Source organism: Gouania willdenowi, chromosome 11 (assembly GCF_900634775.1).
Source record: "Gouania willdenowi chromosome 11, fGouWil2.1, whole genome shotgun sequence".
Lineage (NCBI taxonomy): Eukaryota > Metazoa > Chordata > Actinopteri > Blenniiformes > Gobiesocidae > Gouania > Gouania willdenowi.
Genome location: NC_041054.1, coordinates 3,632,197 through 3,648,458, shown reverse-complemented (window position 1 = coordinate 3,648,458; position 16,262 = coordinate 3,632,197). Strand labels below are relative to the sequence as shown.

The following is a 16,262-nucleotide window of genomic DNA, read 5'->3' as shown; positions in this document are numbered from 1 at the left end:
CAGCTATATATTATATAATATTTATTTAATTGTACAATACTGTAGATATTATGTTGAAGGTTAAAATGTATGTAACCAATTGGTTAATAATAAATGGGTCAGTTTTTCTCATCCCTACGGTTGTTGACTATTGTTCTATGTTTGAGTAACATCACATGATCAAACCTTTTCTAATATTCCACACAACAAAATAAATAATAAAAGTATGTATGATTTGGGCTGATATCGTATCGATAGCGGTATCGACCAATAATCATGGGTGCAATATCGGTATCGTATCGGAAGTGAATAAAACTGTATCGGGACATCCCTACTTTTGGCTTTTTACTCCTATAAAGCAGGGATTCTCAAACTTTTTTTGGATCAAGTACCCCTTCCTCTTATTTCTGAATTCATGTACCCCCTTTGTATGACTACATTTTGCTTAGAAAACTATTTAAAAACAACTATAGAGCAAATTGATGGAATGAACGAGTGATAACACACATTTTAAAAAATCTCATTTTGTAAATAAGTGGAATGAAACAATATCTGATGCAGTGGTTCCCAAACTTTTTTGGATCGTGACCCCATTTTGATAACAAGAATTTCTGGTGACCCCAGAAACATTTCACTACTAAATCTTAGTTGAACTTGATTTATAAACATATGCTTTTTTAAGTGAAAGTACAGAAATACAGTAGTTTAAGATTGTGTTTTTTAAATTAAAAAACATCATAATAATTACAAAATTTCGAAAATCGATTTGAATTTTTCCGAAATTTCAGGCGACCCTATTTAAAATCCGGGCGACACCATATATGGTGCCGACCCCAAGGTTGAAAAACACTGATTTAGTGCCTCCTGACCCTTTATTTGTTAATTTTCCTTTCTCTCTCTCTCAAGTATCCCCTAGGGGTACACTTACCCCCATTTGAGAAACACTGATATACGATATAAATCGTGATCATTTTAATTCAAATGAAGTCTGACAAAAAAGACGATTCAGGGTTAAATTTGCTGACGCAAAATGCCACACAGGCACATTTAATAACAAACAATTTTACAAAATGTGCCACTTTTTGCTTTTTTTCCTAAAAAGGACAGCGCGAGAGAGTGAAACTGCTTTTTCATGCTGTTCTGAGAAGTAGTGAAACAAGTATTTTAAAACAAAGTAAGCGATAAAATATATATATATATATATATATATATATATATATATATTGATATAGGCGATATTGTAATTTTCTATATTGCCAAAATAGAAAACTCAATATATCTTGAATATATCACCCAGCTTTATCTAGTTGGAACACAAAGTATTCCTTACACAACATGGAATAAAGTTCACATGGTGGTGGTGGTAACTTTAAAGATTTTCAAATCCTCAATCTGAGGGTTTTTTTTAAACAGCTAACAGGAAGTGACACCAGTGTCTGTGTGTGTGTTCACTGACAGGAAATGAAAACTGTCTCAAAGGGCGTCAGAGCCTTTTGTAACCTTTAGTGTGTTTGTGCAGCTCAACAAAGTCGCACATCACAGGAGTTAAATAGGCCGGAGATGGACATCTTTTTTTATCACAGCTGAAGCCACAAAAGTGTGTTCATACTTGGTCCAAGAGCCACATTTTTAGACTGAATATTAGCATTTAGAATAATGATCAGTCTGAACATTAATACAGGAGATAACAAATGTCTTTGATGTTGTTTTATATGTTTGTGGCATAACTTTGTGTTTGTAAGTTTTGGCATTTTTTTGTGTACTTACCAGTATTATCATTTGCTGGGTTTTTTTCCTGCGTGGTTTTAGAGTAATTTTGTACATTTGTGTAGCCATTTTGTGTATTTTTTTAGAGCCATATTTGTGTTTTTGGAGTCCTTGTGTGTATTTTGCTGTCATTTTGCCTGTTTATGGAATTACTTTGCACATTTTTGTTGTTGTTTTTTATGTCTGGAGTCATTTTGTGTAATTTTGTGTGCTTCTGAAATCACTTTGTGTATCTGTTTTGGGGGCACACAAAATAAGACGGAGGACCACACAGAGACAATGGCCCACACCAAATGTGTCAGACCTGTTTCTGTTACTGTGAAATAACTATGGAACTAAACATAACCCTGGATCAACCTGTCACTGAGAATGTTCATGTACATAATATTTTCATTTAAATGTTCACCTGCACTACTCATCAATGCACTACTGCACTATTATCTTATTATTATTATTATTGTATTTTTATTTCATTTCATTATTATTATTATTACTATTATTATTATCTTGTTATTTCATTTAGTTTGCACATATTAGTCTAACTACTCTTTATATTTATGTTTATACTTCTTTTTTTTATTTATTTTTATTTATTCTAGTTGATTGTTATTATTTAATGTTTACACTATCAGAGAGAACACAGTTCACCAAGACAAATTCCTCGTGTGTATTCAATACATTACTTGGTCAATAAAGTTGATTCTGATTCTGATTCTTGTTATTGCGTTTCCAGCAGGCAGGTTATATCAAGTTAAGATGAAATTCCCCTTTTATTAAATATATAGCACCCGGTTTATAACGAGTATGAGAAAAATGTTCATTCATTCATTTATCGGCTGTGCAACCTTCCTCTGAGAGAGTAGGATTATTCTACTAAAGCAGTCACTCCTGGGTTTATCTATCTGACGTTTTCTTTAGGGGTGTCCCAATCAAATATCGGATATCGGTGCGATATCAGCCTTTTTTTTTTCTCTTCCCAATTCATTTTTTTAATTTATTTCATTCATTTGTAGACTACTGTAGATATTATGTTAGGTTAAAATGTATGTAATCAATTGGTTAATAATAAATGGGTCAGTTTTCCTCATGTTGCTGACTACTGTTCTCTGTTTGAGTGACATCACTTGATCAAAGCCTTTTTTTTAACATTCCACACTACAAAATTAGTAATTACTATTTTTTTTTTAAGGAAAACTAAAATAAAATAAAAGTATGTATGATTCATTTTGATACCGGATCAATATCGGCCGATATGCAAGGCTGTAATATCGGAAATGAAAAAGTTGTATCGGGACATTCCAAGTTTTCTTTGCCGTCTCCTATTTAAGGAGATGCTGTCAGACACAGAGGAAGTGAGAATGAATTAGACAAATCTGACACTCTATAATAGGAAAGGGAAAGTATGAAAGTCAACTGAAAACTTATATTATTGTCTTTTTACTTATTTGACTTTTTCAACCCTCAACAAAGCCCTTCTTGGTCAGCCTAGCAGTATTTTTAGGAGTGATATTGATATAAACTGATAGTCATGATAGCTCACACCCTTATCTTACATTTTAAACAGTCCTAAGAATTCAAAGGATTGGTCAAATTAAGAAAATTAAGAGCAATTCACAGCTTGTTTTTGACATATTTGATATATCGAGTTTTCTACTTCAGCGATATAGAAAATTACAATATTTCCTATATATTTTTATAGCTTATTTTGCATTAAAATACTTGTGTTAGGAGTGGCTGCTTTCACTACTTAAACAAGCCACACTACACAACTCACTCACACGTGCTGTCCCTTACGGGAGAAAAAGACAAAAGCAACTCATATTGTGCAGCTGTTTGTTATTAAATGTGACTGTGTGGCATTTTGCATCAGCACATTTAATCCACAATTGTCTTTCTAGTAAGACTTAAGTTTAAATTATCGAGATTATATTGTATAAATCTGTGTACAAATCAAATACAAATCAAAATAACAAATAAGCAGTGTGGTTATTTTGTTTTACTGACTTAAAACCAAATCAGAAATACAGAAAAATCTAGAACCAGACAACCCCTCTGTGTGATGACCTTAAAACATGAAGTTCTCCTCCATAGTTTCCCTTAAATATCCAATTATCACACAAACAGAAAATTTAAATGTATCTGGTTTGATGTTTCTGTATTTCAGTTTTGGTTTTAAGTCACTAAAACAAAATAACCACACCATTTATTTCTTATTTTGATTTGGTTTTAAAAAGGAATAAGTAAAAAAACGAAGGTTAAAAGGATTCGTATATCGGCATTTTGAGAAAAAATATTGAGATATAAGTTTTGGTCCATATCGCCCAGCACTAATATGAATGATTTGTAGCTCCCAGCTTCGCGCCCTCCCTTCCTCCTTTGTGGCAGTATTTCAGGTCTCACCTCAGCTTCAGATTCTCCATAAACTGCTCCATCGTCACCTCATCCAGAAGAACAAAGTCTGACTTGCCAAACTCCAGACCCTCCAGCTCCGCCATTCCTGCCCGCTCTCAAACACTGACACAGAGAAGAAGAAGAGAGCGGCTCAGAAGCAGAAGTTATATAGAGGCAGCGTGTGTGGTGTGAGGGCGTGGTGTGATCTTTGGTGGAGTCACACACAGAGTTGCGGTCTACATGCTGCAGCACGTCACACGCTGTCACTCAGCCGTGCTGATCTGTATAAATAGTAGGAGTCTATCTTTAAAAGCTCACTGCACTTCTGCATCCTGCTCCTTTCTCTTCCTGCCACAAGTGCTGCTGCTTTCTTTCTTTTCTTTCTTTCTTTCTAAACCCTCAGTGAAAGAAGGCTCCAGTCCTCTGACCTCACATGGTTTGTCTTTAGGTGGTTTTCGTTGTTTGCCAAAAACAGGAACCCACATCTACTGAAAGCCACACTGAAGCAGTTAAAATGTTTGCTCTAAAAGCTGAAAAAAATGATGTTTAGCTCCTTTTTCAGGGTTACATTTTACAGCAAATTTATGAAGAGATCACTTTATAATGGTTTTGCTAGTGATATACATTCATAAGCTTTATTCAGAGGGTCAAAGTTGAAAATGTTCTGTTTCCTCCCTCCCTTGTTATTCCACACTTTGTAAAAAGTCAGCTCCAAACGGGCGAGTTGTATTTTTCTCGCTACGTCACGTAGCGGAAACTAGAGGTCGACTGATATATGAACTTTTTTCAATATCGAATATACAGTAATTATTTTATTTTTTTTAGCACTTTAGCCATTAAAAGAAAAAAAAAAAAAAGAACATTAAAAAAAACATCCATTTGGATGTATGAATATACAACAACAACAAAAATTTGAATAATAATAATAATAATAGCATGTGCATGGGAGAGGTAGAAGCCAAGAGGCCTACAAATAAAAAGCTGATATAATAGGATAAGGATATAATATAATAGTGCCTGATCAAATATCATTATCGTATAATGTCTTTAATATGATAAGGATTTTTGTTTTACTATGTTGTGTGTGGGTATATTTAAAGTTCAATAAATAATAAGAGTTCTATTGGTGTATTTAATTTCTAATGTATACATTTATATCATATGAGTGTTTCAATTGTCTTTCATAAACAATGTGCTTTAAAAAAAAGTATATCGGCCTCAAAAATCGGCTTTAGATATCGGCCATCGGCTGAATAAAAAAAAAAAAAAAAAAAAACGGTATCTGCATCGGCTTTTGAAAATCCCATATCGGTCAACCTCTAGCGGAAACTCCTCCTCCTGACAATCCTGGCTCCTCCTACCCTGTAAGAACGTGAGCTCCTCCCTCTCAAACTACCTCACAGGTAAAACAAACGCTGTGGTTTAATATAGAATATAAATTATACGTTATTGTCAGATACATAAAGCTACATACACAAAATGTGTTCTCTGCATTTAACCCCTCCCTGAGGAGCAGTGGGCAGCAACGGTGTAGCACCTGGAGCAGTTCCATTTTTAGCACCCGTTACATCACCTTGTATCACCTATGAGATGATCTGATGTTTTGAGCCAATGCGATGCAGCAGTTGGACAAAATGGTGGACTATCAGCTTGAATGGACTATTCCTGTAATAAATAGTGGAGAGGATGACAAGAAAGTGACGTAGCAGCTCCGGTGAGTGTTTGAAGCAGCTGACTCAGCTGATTGACTCCGCTGCTGCACGGCGCACACACATACTGAAACAGTGTTTGTCTGACTCACAATCACAATAGCCGTTTAAATATCCATGTGTTTTACTGTAATGTACAGTTTTTTTGGCTGAAAACAATAACAAGAGTGTGTGGATAGCAAAAGAAAATCACTAGTGATCAGCTGTTGTGTGGAGTCAGCGTTTGTTGCAAAGTCAAGTAATTTTCACCAGTTGATTAACTTTAAATTTAGTTTAAATTAGTGCTTTTTTTCCTTCACAAAAACAAGGTTTTTCTGTTCTGGCCCTTGAACTAAAATAAGTTTGACACCCCTGTGCTAACCATTAAGCCACTGTGTGCCCTCATTTTAAATATATGAAATAATATTAGAATACCATCTTTCGTAAATCTTAAAAATGCAAGAAAATTAGCCACAAAGAAATAGAACTGAGATAAAGAATTGTCATCCATCACCTTAAGTTTAATACACAATACGGAGACGTATTAAATACATACACCAAATATGGCCAAAAAAACGAGACATAGCTACACCATGTGTGGAGGTTGTTTTTTTTTTTTGTTTGTTTGTTTCTTTAACGAACCCGTTTGTAAGTTCAGTGAATAATTCTACTCTGAGGTTGTTGTGCATCTCTTACCTCCACAGATGTCTATGGTCCACCGCCTTCACCATCTGTACCAAGATGGCGTCGCTTACGGCACGTTGTCATTGCACAGCCCCGCTTTACCCACACCAGGTGCGGCAGGGTCGCTCCGACGCCCCCTGGAGGAAGGCTCCGTCTGACAGAAGAAGACAGCCTGTATTTAAGTTATCTTCTGTTGAGAAGAAGCACCGTGTTCACGAAATGGAACAAAATAGGACAGCGGCTGTGTATATTTTCTGTGCTGAAACCATAGACTGTTAGCGTAAATGTTTGAGTCATTTCCGGTAAATTTTCCGGTCGCACAATTACGTCACTCTAAAAAAAAACTTTAATAACAGGACGAATATCACGAATAAAATAAATAAAATAATGCATTGACATTAAAATGACAGTAAGAATGCAGACGTTTTATAATTGATCGCAAAACTAAACAATCTGACAACCGTAAATTAAAATGTGACAGCGTCAGCTACGTGCTGATTTAAAAAAAATATATTATTAAATGTTATGCATACAGTACATTCGTGTTTCTCAGTAACAGTACAGAAATAAGTGCATTTAACATGAAATCATGATCAACAGCAAAATAAAAAGGAAAAAATAAAAATAAAGTGGCTTTGTATAAGGTAAATCAGTCCAGGTTAAAGAGGTTACAAAGCAGTCAGAATTATAATCTTTAAATAAATCATTTATCAAATTGAATGTGTGGATAGACTTTTTTTTTAAATTATCGATTAACTTGATAGATTTTTTTGTAATATTTACACTCAATGCTGAATGCGGTGAAGTGGGGGTTAGTTTTCTGGAATTAAAATTGTCAAATTATTTGTTTTTTGTTTTTGTTTTCGTATAAAAAATAAATATATATATCGCTGTCAGACTTACTGTAACTTTCAAATTATTAATCAGAAAGGGTTGCATACTCCTCCAGAACAGATCATTTACTGGACATATGTAAACGAAGTGCAGTAATTTCTGTCTTATATTGACAAAAAAAAAAAAAAAATACAGAATAAACTTCCTTTGTTTTTTTGTCCATTTTAAATTAAAAAAAATTTAAAAAATGTGCACATAAGACCCCTGGAGCAAGTCACTTTTAGATGAAATTTAGAACATTCTGCTCCTTCTACAGGAAATCTGTGGATTGTAGCACCATCTAGTGGTCATGTTGTGGTCATATTATGATGGAAATAAATATAGAAATACTTTGAAATGTTACACATGATTATAATGTAACTAAAATAGGGCAGAAAATAAATGTCAATAGATTTAGAAAAATATCAAAGATTGTTTTTCAGTCATGGACAGACAGTGGCACCAAATGATATTTTGACACTTTGAATAACAGAATAGATTACAGAAGTAATTTAGTAACATTTGAGCTCAAATGTAATAAGTGTCCGGCATAATTTTAAGCATTTAAACCTTTTTTACTAAATTAAATGCAGTTTTAAAAAAAAGGCAAAACTAAAGTTGCATTTTTTTTTTCAAAATTAACACTGCTACAAATGTTTTGTTTTAATATTTCACATTTGTATTGTTTGTTTGTTTATATTAATAGTTTCTAATTGCATTGAATGGGCTTGCACACAGTTTAGTTGCATGTTTTTTGGTCTAATGATGTTTAAAGGTTTCTGCTGAAGACATTATGTGGACTTTATTATGTAAAGATCAAGGCGTTTCCTCTTCTCATCATGGATGACACAGTCCTAAAAACATCTGGTAAGACAGCCTGAAAAATGTACCCCTGCACACTCCTATTCACTCCTACAGTAATGTGATGCCTTTAGGGCAGAGTAGTCAAACTCATTTTAGTTCAGGGGCCAAATACCGACCAGTTTGATCTCAAATGGGCCGCAGACTTTATGCAGGGGAAGAAAAAGAACAATTTTAACATCATTGTTCCATAGTTTTCAATATCAGTTCAATTAACTTAAAAAAAGATTGATTTTGTTACCAATTTTTTGTGTTATTAAGAGTAAATTTGTGGAATTGTTTAGGAGACATTGCAAGATTTATGGCAAAATTGAGAGTTCTTTTCAACATTTGCAATTAAAAATTAGTGCATTCATGTGATATAAACAAAGGAAAAATACAAGCCCCTAAAAATACAGTAAAGTTTCATTAAATTGGTTAATTTAAGTAATCTACAACTGAATTATTTGGGAATTTACACAATTTTTCATGTTTTTTCTGTCTCCTCGGCTCGGGTCTTAACCAGAACAAAGAGGTCAGAGCACATTAGTCCAGTTTTAAAGTCTTTACACTGGCTCCCAGTCAGCATCAGAATAGACTTTAAAGTTCTGCTGCTGGTTATAAATCTGTGAATGGGTTTGGTCCAGAATACATCAGTGACATGATAGTCAGGTATGAACCCAGCAGGTCTCTCAGATCTATGGACACAGGTCAGATAGTGGAGCCCAGAGCTCACAGTAAACATGGTGATGCTGCTTTTAGTTGTTATGCTGCAAAGAAGTGGAACAAACTGCCAGCAGAGCTGAAGTCAGCATCACATGTGAACATTTTTAAATCAAAGTTAAAGGCACTTTTTTTCTCTACTGCATATGATTGAGAGAGAGATTTTTGGTCATGTTGTTGATGTTGTTGTTTGTTGATGATTTTAAATGTTCTTATTGATTTTAAACAGTTGAATGTTTTATCATGTAAAGCATATTGAGTTGCCTTGTGTATAAAATGTGCTATACAAATAAATTTGCCTTGCCTTGCCTCCTGCAGGCTGAATTGGATGCTTTAAAGGGCCGGATTTGGCCCCCGGTCCTTGAGTTTGACACGTGCTTTAGGGGCTCCTGAATGATGGTTTTAAGACAATCGGAGGAAAACTTAAGAGGGTGAAACCAACAAATGCTCTGTGAGAACATGTAAAACCCAGAAATATTTACTACTGTTGCTTAACGTTAAGTAGGAGCTGAGGTGAATGAAGTCTGTCCAGTTAAACTGGTTGGTTGATGATAAACAAAGAGTCGTCTTTGTATTTTATTGTAACATCTTTCTTTAGAATTAAAAAAAGCTTCTCCAGCATCTTCCCTCTCAAGCAAAATCTACACCTACTGTCATGAGTCACAGCTTAATTCTCATTTTGTTAAACAACTGGAGTTCAAATCATGTTTGGTGTCTGTGTGACATTAACCCATTTGATCCCTGCTGATATGAAATATTATTCATTTATATATCCTTCGACTAAATGTCCTTATATTACATAGTCTTAAATAATTCTTTTAATAAAATATATTGTATTTTTCTAGGCCTATTTTTTGGAAGAAGGACAAAAAGTTTCATCAAAAACATCTGAACTAAATCTAAATCTAACAACACAAGCTTTATGTAAGCGATGAGACAAGTCAGATATAAACAACCTCAGGTACAGTACGTTTAAAGACAGTTTGAGACCAAGTAAAGATAAAAAAATTAACAAATAAAAAGTCTGCTTTCTTTTTTAAATACTAAACTTAAATATTAAACTTAAACACATTAAACAACTCACATACCAAATAAATTTAAAAAACATACACCTTAGACTCCTAAATGATAAATAATAACTGATCAATCAATAATCTTGTATGTAATCTGGATTGCTTTAAATTAGCAGGAAATATAACCTTTAATTAATTGCAATAACTGGTTTATAAATGTCAAAAATCTTATAAAGACTAATGTTCGATATAAACTTTTGAATCCCTTTTTAATATGTGTATGTCTTTATGTGCGACAGCTAAAGTTTTGACTCTGACAATCAGAAATGTCTTCCGTAACATAACAAAACAAAACACATGACTGAAACCATGGGCCATGCCAAAGGGAGGAGGGACGCTAAACAACAACTGGATAAATTGTTTAAATAACTTCAAATTGCTCAATTCATACATGGTTCATTAAATAAAAAACTCCCACCATTTTTTAACAATTATTTTACAGCCAACAGTGAAATACATAAATACCCTACACAAACAGCTTATTAAAACTCTATTAAAAACGTACTCCTTAATAAATAATCAAACATTGGCTGTTTTTTGTTGTTTTGCTTGATTTTGTTGTTTTTCTTTTTCCTGTTTTCGGCTTCGTTTCAAAGTTTTGCTGCGTTGACGTTCCTTTATTATAATATTATTTATTTATTTCTCTTCAGTTAAAGGTTAAATGTTATATCAGGAGCCCTCTTCCCCAAGCCCCTGGAGGGTTTTTTTTGGGGGGGGGGAGGTTTCCCTGGCATTCCTTTAAAGTGTATTGATTTATGTTAATGTCCGTCCATGGTTGATATTAATATATTTTGTTGTATTTTAAACTGTGCCAAATTTTAAAAATGAAATAAAATGATGAGAAAAACTACATTTGGTAGTGGAGACAGCCGACCCTGGGACTGTTGGTTCAGACAAATATCTTGGCATTCATAGTGGGGGGGTCTACTCCAGACCTCAGCTGTGTATTAGATGAGTGCCTGTTTTCTTATTCACTTGATATTATCGATGATTTATTTTTGTTAATATAAAATCTGTTAATAAAATGATTGATTGATTCAAGCAAAACAAAACCTCTGATTCTGTCTCTCTGAATGGTTTGAACAACCAGAGTAACCAGTAACTTCACTGTATTCTAATGACCCACAGATATCACAGACACTTTAAGGGTACAGGTTTTTATACACACTCAATCACATTCTTCACATCCCCAACATTCATTAGAAACCTTATTTAAAGCTTTAAAAGGCACTTAGCGTTGTTCAATATTTAGTTTCCCAGCAGTAGTCATCGCATGGACATTAAGAAACAGTGCAAAGAGTGAACAAAAGTGTGCAAACTATCCATAGACAGAAACAAACATAATGTGTATATTCGACTGCAAAAAATATCAGTTCAAAAAAAAAAAAAGAATTACAGTAAAAGTAAAAGAGAGAATAAACTAAATCACCGTTATCAACTCCAAACATCAACGGCTTAATACAGACGTTAGATTTCAAACATTACAAATATTGAGGTGCACACATTATCATACTGTAGGTATGAAAGAGCTTTAGTGCAGAATGCTTTGCTATAGTGTGGATTGTAGTGTTAATAGTGTCATTTAGCTAAAAGCATTCATTCAAACTCCCCAAAAATAGTTCAACCAAATAAGTTGACAACTTTAATTGATCTACAACAAATAAACCCCACATTCCTTTAAAACCTACAGTTAGCATGCTAACAGTTTTTTATAATGCACATTTTCTACCTCTCCTTAAAGCTGATATCCGGAGTTTCTCAGAAATCTATCTTCATATATGATTCTTTTGAAATGCGAAAAAATACCTAACTAGTATTTTACTATGGTCTACTGCCGGTGGCCATTCATATACATTAATGTATGTAAGTCCCTCCTTCGTCCTATAGACCCCTATACAAATGGAAACGATCACCGAGTGCGCACAGGCCAATAGACTTCGACTTCCTGTTTTTGAGACTGTCAATCAAACTGAATGTGGAACTGTGCACGAAAACAAGGCCGCGCCTTTTATTTTGGCTCTAACCTGACCCTACAGACCTATGTCAATGCAGAAAAGTAGAGGCGTGGCTTCTGGTAGATTGCAGAGGCAGGGGGAGGAAGTGAAGCTGTTGAGGGCGGGACATCAAGATGTCCTCTCAGAAACTCCAGATAGCAGCTTTAATGATAGCAAAGCTGGAGCTGATTGTGAGGGCTGTTTATCTATTTATTTTAACTGTCACAGCTTTACTCACAGATGGTGGCAGTTATTGTAGGAGGAGGAGAGAATGTCAACATTTCAGGACTAAATGAATAAAAAATATTTGAAACATTTCTTATGAGCTATTGGTTGATTTGTTCTTCTTTTTCTATCGGTCCATCTTTTTTTTTTAGTTCAGCTGTTGTTTTTCTTGTTTTCCCAACACTTTCTCACAGACAGTGCATTCTATTTGCTTTACTTCTACATTTGAGATCTTCATAAATCAGGCTCTTTGGACAAAACAATCATGGAAAGCCTTAAAATCGACTGGTTCCACTAAACCGGCCTCATGAGCTGTTTGCATGTGTCCGCTGCAGCCAAACTTTAACAAACATGCAAGACTTTCCTGTAAATATGTTTCTTACAACAGTTTTTCAGATTAGTGCTCGATCATTTCATCTCTGCGTGTTTTCCCTGCAGAGTTCCAGCAATGCCAGCCCTGCACATTAGCAGGTAACACAGTGACTTTGTAGTAAATGGCAGCATCAGCCGTGTAAAAATCACTCTCTATTTCTCTTCCTTCTTGTTCTTTGGCTTGTTGCTCTTCTTCGAAAACCATGAGAGGAATTTAGAGATGGATGATTTTGAGGGAGGGGTTTCTGTCTCCTTCTGGTGCCTGTGCGTTCTGTCAGGATTTTCTTTTTTACGCTTGCTTCCTAACTGAAAGAAACCACCTGAACCTTGTTGCCTGGACAGATCGTGTGTTCTGACCGGATCTCCTCCAACAGCGCCGCCAACTGGTGGGTCGTCGTAATCGACCGCGCCTTCTTTGACTTTGCGCTTGGAGTTTTTTGAGTGTATTGTGAGCTTCTTCCATCTGAAGCTTCCGCGTTTTGTGAGGGGAGTCTGACCATTGAGCAGCTTCTGCTTTAACATGTAGCTTTCCTCTGAAGGGCCAACCAGGTGAAGCGAGTCCTTGTTCTTACACACCAGCACTGAGTTGTAAATATTTCCACTTTTTTTAATCTGCTTCCAAAGAGCGGTTCCATCGTGACCCATTTCCTTCATTGGAACATCTTGGGTGCGCAGTGAATCGTTGAGATTGATGAAAAATTGCTTCAAGTTAAATGCAGCTTTATTGGAGTCGGCTCCCTTTAAAGTAAGGATAAAGCTGTCGCTATATTCCTTTGGATAGAGCTGAACACTGTATGTGCGCAGGATGTTTTGGATCTCTTCATTCTTCAGCCGGTCCGCGTATTTAAACAGATCTGCGTCAATGTGAAAAGACTCACTTCCCGGCCTAAAAGAGTTCTGCAAAGAAGTCTGACGATCCCAAGATTGCGAGAAGACAGTGCGTGAAAGCGGCGAACGTGGAGACTTTTGTTTCGGTAATGACTTTGACCGATAAAGAGGTCCTGGACGTCTGGAATCAGAGGGCGATGAAGCTTTTTCATCCGACCAAGAAAAGTGCTGCGTTGGCTTTGTTGGTGCCTCCAGAAGCTCCTTCAAACGAGCGCTAGCAGTTTTGAGCCGCGAATAATAACCCCGCACCTGCACACGGCCTCCGCCTAGCTCAGTCAGGGTTAAACCCGATGATTTGACGATTTCTCGTGCTTTCTTTTCATCCTGGAAACTGTTCAGATGCAGAGTGGCCTCTGCTTGCACTTCCATCTGAGGAACAGAGAGAAAGAGAGAGAAATCAGCCAGATATCAGCCTCCCAAGACTGATCACATTGACATCATCATTACTGCTGTTGAGAGTGAAAAAAGGTGCAATTATTTAATTATGCTCTGTGATTAATTAATCTAATTAATCTCTTTTTTAATAGCACCCAAAAATGGCAGAGAAACGCCCTCAACTTGAGGTATTTTCATTTAAATCACATTATTGTGGCAGATCAAAAGATTGGTATATAACAAAGTGTCTTTATAAAGTAATTTATTGTTTTTAACAGACTTGAACAGATGCAGGCATAAACATTTACACTGCACTGTATTTTCTAGTGACAAGGGCTACGTGTCATATTGATGTGTACTTTAGTCAATCTCCAAATGATATATTGATATGATATATATATATATATTATGGAACATAAATTTTGGCTCTGAACTCTGTCATCTTGTCCAATTTTGGTAACACGGCGTGCTCGGAGCATGTAGCAGTTAACACTGTCCGAGTGTCTGCACTAGCTGTCCGAGCTAGCTGCTACATGTTTAGCATTGTGGTGGTAGCAGAGGCTGCAAAGCTCCGGTTGTTGACAAACTCTTTCTAGCTCAATTTGCACACAACTAGGCTTGTGTTTTACATCTGGTGTTTTTATACGCCACAATTAACGCAAACAAAGTTGAGAAGCTCAGTAGTCCCAGGGTAGTCTCCCGTCTTGTACTGTAGCCTATGCATCATTATTATGGGTATACCGGGAACTCTTGGAAAAAAGGAAAGGTTCCACGCTGTTTGGAGTGCTAAAAAAAAAAAAAAGCGATTAACAGCATTATTATTTTAGAGCGTTTTGTTTTTCCTAGAATTAATTAATCGCAATTAACGTGTTAAAAGCAACAGCCCTAATCATTATTACTTTGGGTGAAGTCATGACAGCAGAACCAGCAGTAATGATGGGAGTCAGTGCTTAGTCTCGTCTTTTATTGTCAAGGAATAAACGGAGGATAAAAGCAGCCTGGAAAGAGAGTGTGTATTCTGTGTGTGCAAGACAATAGGGTTTGTATGTTGTAAGACTTCATAAAACAGCATCCATACATGTATAGGTGTATTACATATGTTTACACGCATAATAAGAAAGCAGTGGCTCCTAAAACACGTTGCAGGCTTTGGCCTCATTTTGTGCGGCCCCCAAAACAAAGACATCAAATTACTTAAAAATACACCATACGCCTCCAAAATCCCAAAAATAGACAACAAAACTACCGGACATATTTAACTTGTAAATGAAGTCTTTAAAAACTCTAAAAGATGTAAACGCACAAATATATATAATACTCTAATCTGAACTAGATAGCCAGAATTGACTTGAACTTCCCCTTGTGTCAGGGTTGTCTTGAACTTTATTTTTTTATTACTGTTGTTATTTATTTTTTGTATTTTTATATATTTTTTTTTTTTTTTGTCTCTTCTATTTGTTCTGAATGAATGATATCTTGATTGACATTTGCTTACTGTTGTTTCACTTTTAATGTGTGTGTGTGTGTGTGTGTTTTTAAAGATATGCACGGACAATATTCCCTGTTTTTGTTTTTTTTTATTTAGTTTTCTATGGTTGTTTATCATGGTGCTGTTTGTTCTTGAGTGAATGAATTGAGTTTTGGTGTTTTGTTGTCGATTGGAAAATGCCATGTTTGTTAATTCTGGTACGTATTTGTCAATAAAAAATAATAAAATAAAATAAAATATTGAAAAATGAAAGATTAAATATGATCTTAATTAAAAAAAATTAAAAAAAGGATACAGTAAATAAAAATAAATATCAATGAGAAGCACAAGTAAACAAGACAAAATTAAAAGATGCACCCCATCAACAAGTCATAATATCAGACAATATTATTGTGTAAAACAAACTCAACAATTGTTTTTGTGATTTGCTGCTTTAACTCCATATATTGTACAATATATCCTTAAAATACTTCTTTTTTTATTATTCAAAACGCCAGTTTATCTGAAAGATTAAGAAATATCTACCTGAAAGTGAAAGTATAGGCTACAGTGTGACAATTATGTTAATCCAAGTCTATTTTATTCTGTATTAATTTATAGTAATATTAAGTTTGTCATTGTGAGCGTCTAAAGTGTTGATCTCCTCAGATTAAAACCTGTTTTTTTTTTTTGGTGAGAACTGTTAATAAATATCTCATAAACTCGACAGAAGGAAACTGTGAACTTTAAAATATAGTAACTTTGTACAGCTCGGTAGCAAAAACAAGTTTAATAGATTAAAACTCACCTTTTAAGACGTTTAAACTCTTCAGCGCGAGGCGAAAGTGAAACTACCAGTGCTCACGTGACGTCTGCTCGAGCGCTAGAAATGATTTCAGAATAAAATACCTTAAACAGTCTC

General features: G+C 35.1%; 2 protein-coding genes across 6 annotated transcripts in view; both read right to left on the bottom strand.

Annotated features, from left to right (window-relative positions):
* myo1g (myosin IG) overlaps positions 1-6,774 on the bottom strand; it is a 48,178-nt gene extending 41,404 nt beyond the window's left edge. For all 5 annotated transcript variants that reach the window (XR_003675132.1, XM_028461807.1, XM_028461808.1 and 2 more), the window contains exons 1-2: positions 6,522-6,774; positions 4,147-4,260 (exon numbers count right to left, since the gene is read on the bottom strand). Coding sequence is in view for 4 of the 5 variants with exons in the window: in XM_028461807.1 (XP_028317608.1) it covers positions 4,147-4,241 (95 nt within the window). In the remaining variant the exon portion in view is untranslated. The remainder of the gene's footprint in view (positions 1-4,146; positions 4,261-6,521) is intronic.
* A 4,488-nt stretch (positions 6,775-11,262) lies between these two features.
* Positions 11,263-16,217, bottom strand: rbm43 (RNA binding motif protein 43). Its single transcript, XM_028461463.1, has 2 exons — positions 16,149-16,217; positions 11,263-13,866 (listed from the first exon to the last, which is right to left on the bottom strand). Exon 2 carries the CDS (start codon positions 13,864-13,866, stop codon positions 12,763-12,765), a length of 1,104 nt encoding a protein of 367 aa, XP_028317264.1. The 5' UTR covers positions 16,149-16,217; the 3' UTR covers positions 11,263-12,762.
* Between the last annotated feature and the right edge of the window lie 45 nt (positions 16,218-16,262).

Excerpts from the sequence above, each read along its gene's own strand:
- rbm43 (XM_028461463.1), bottom strand. The coding sequence starts at position 13,866 with ATGGAAGTGCAAGCAGAGGCCACTCTGCATCTGAACAGTTTCCAGGAT.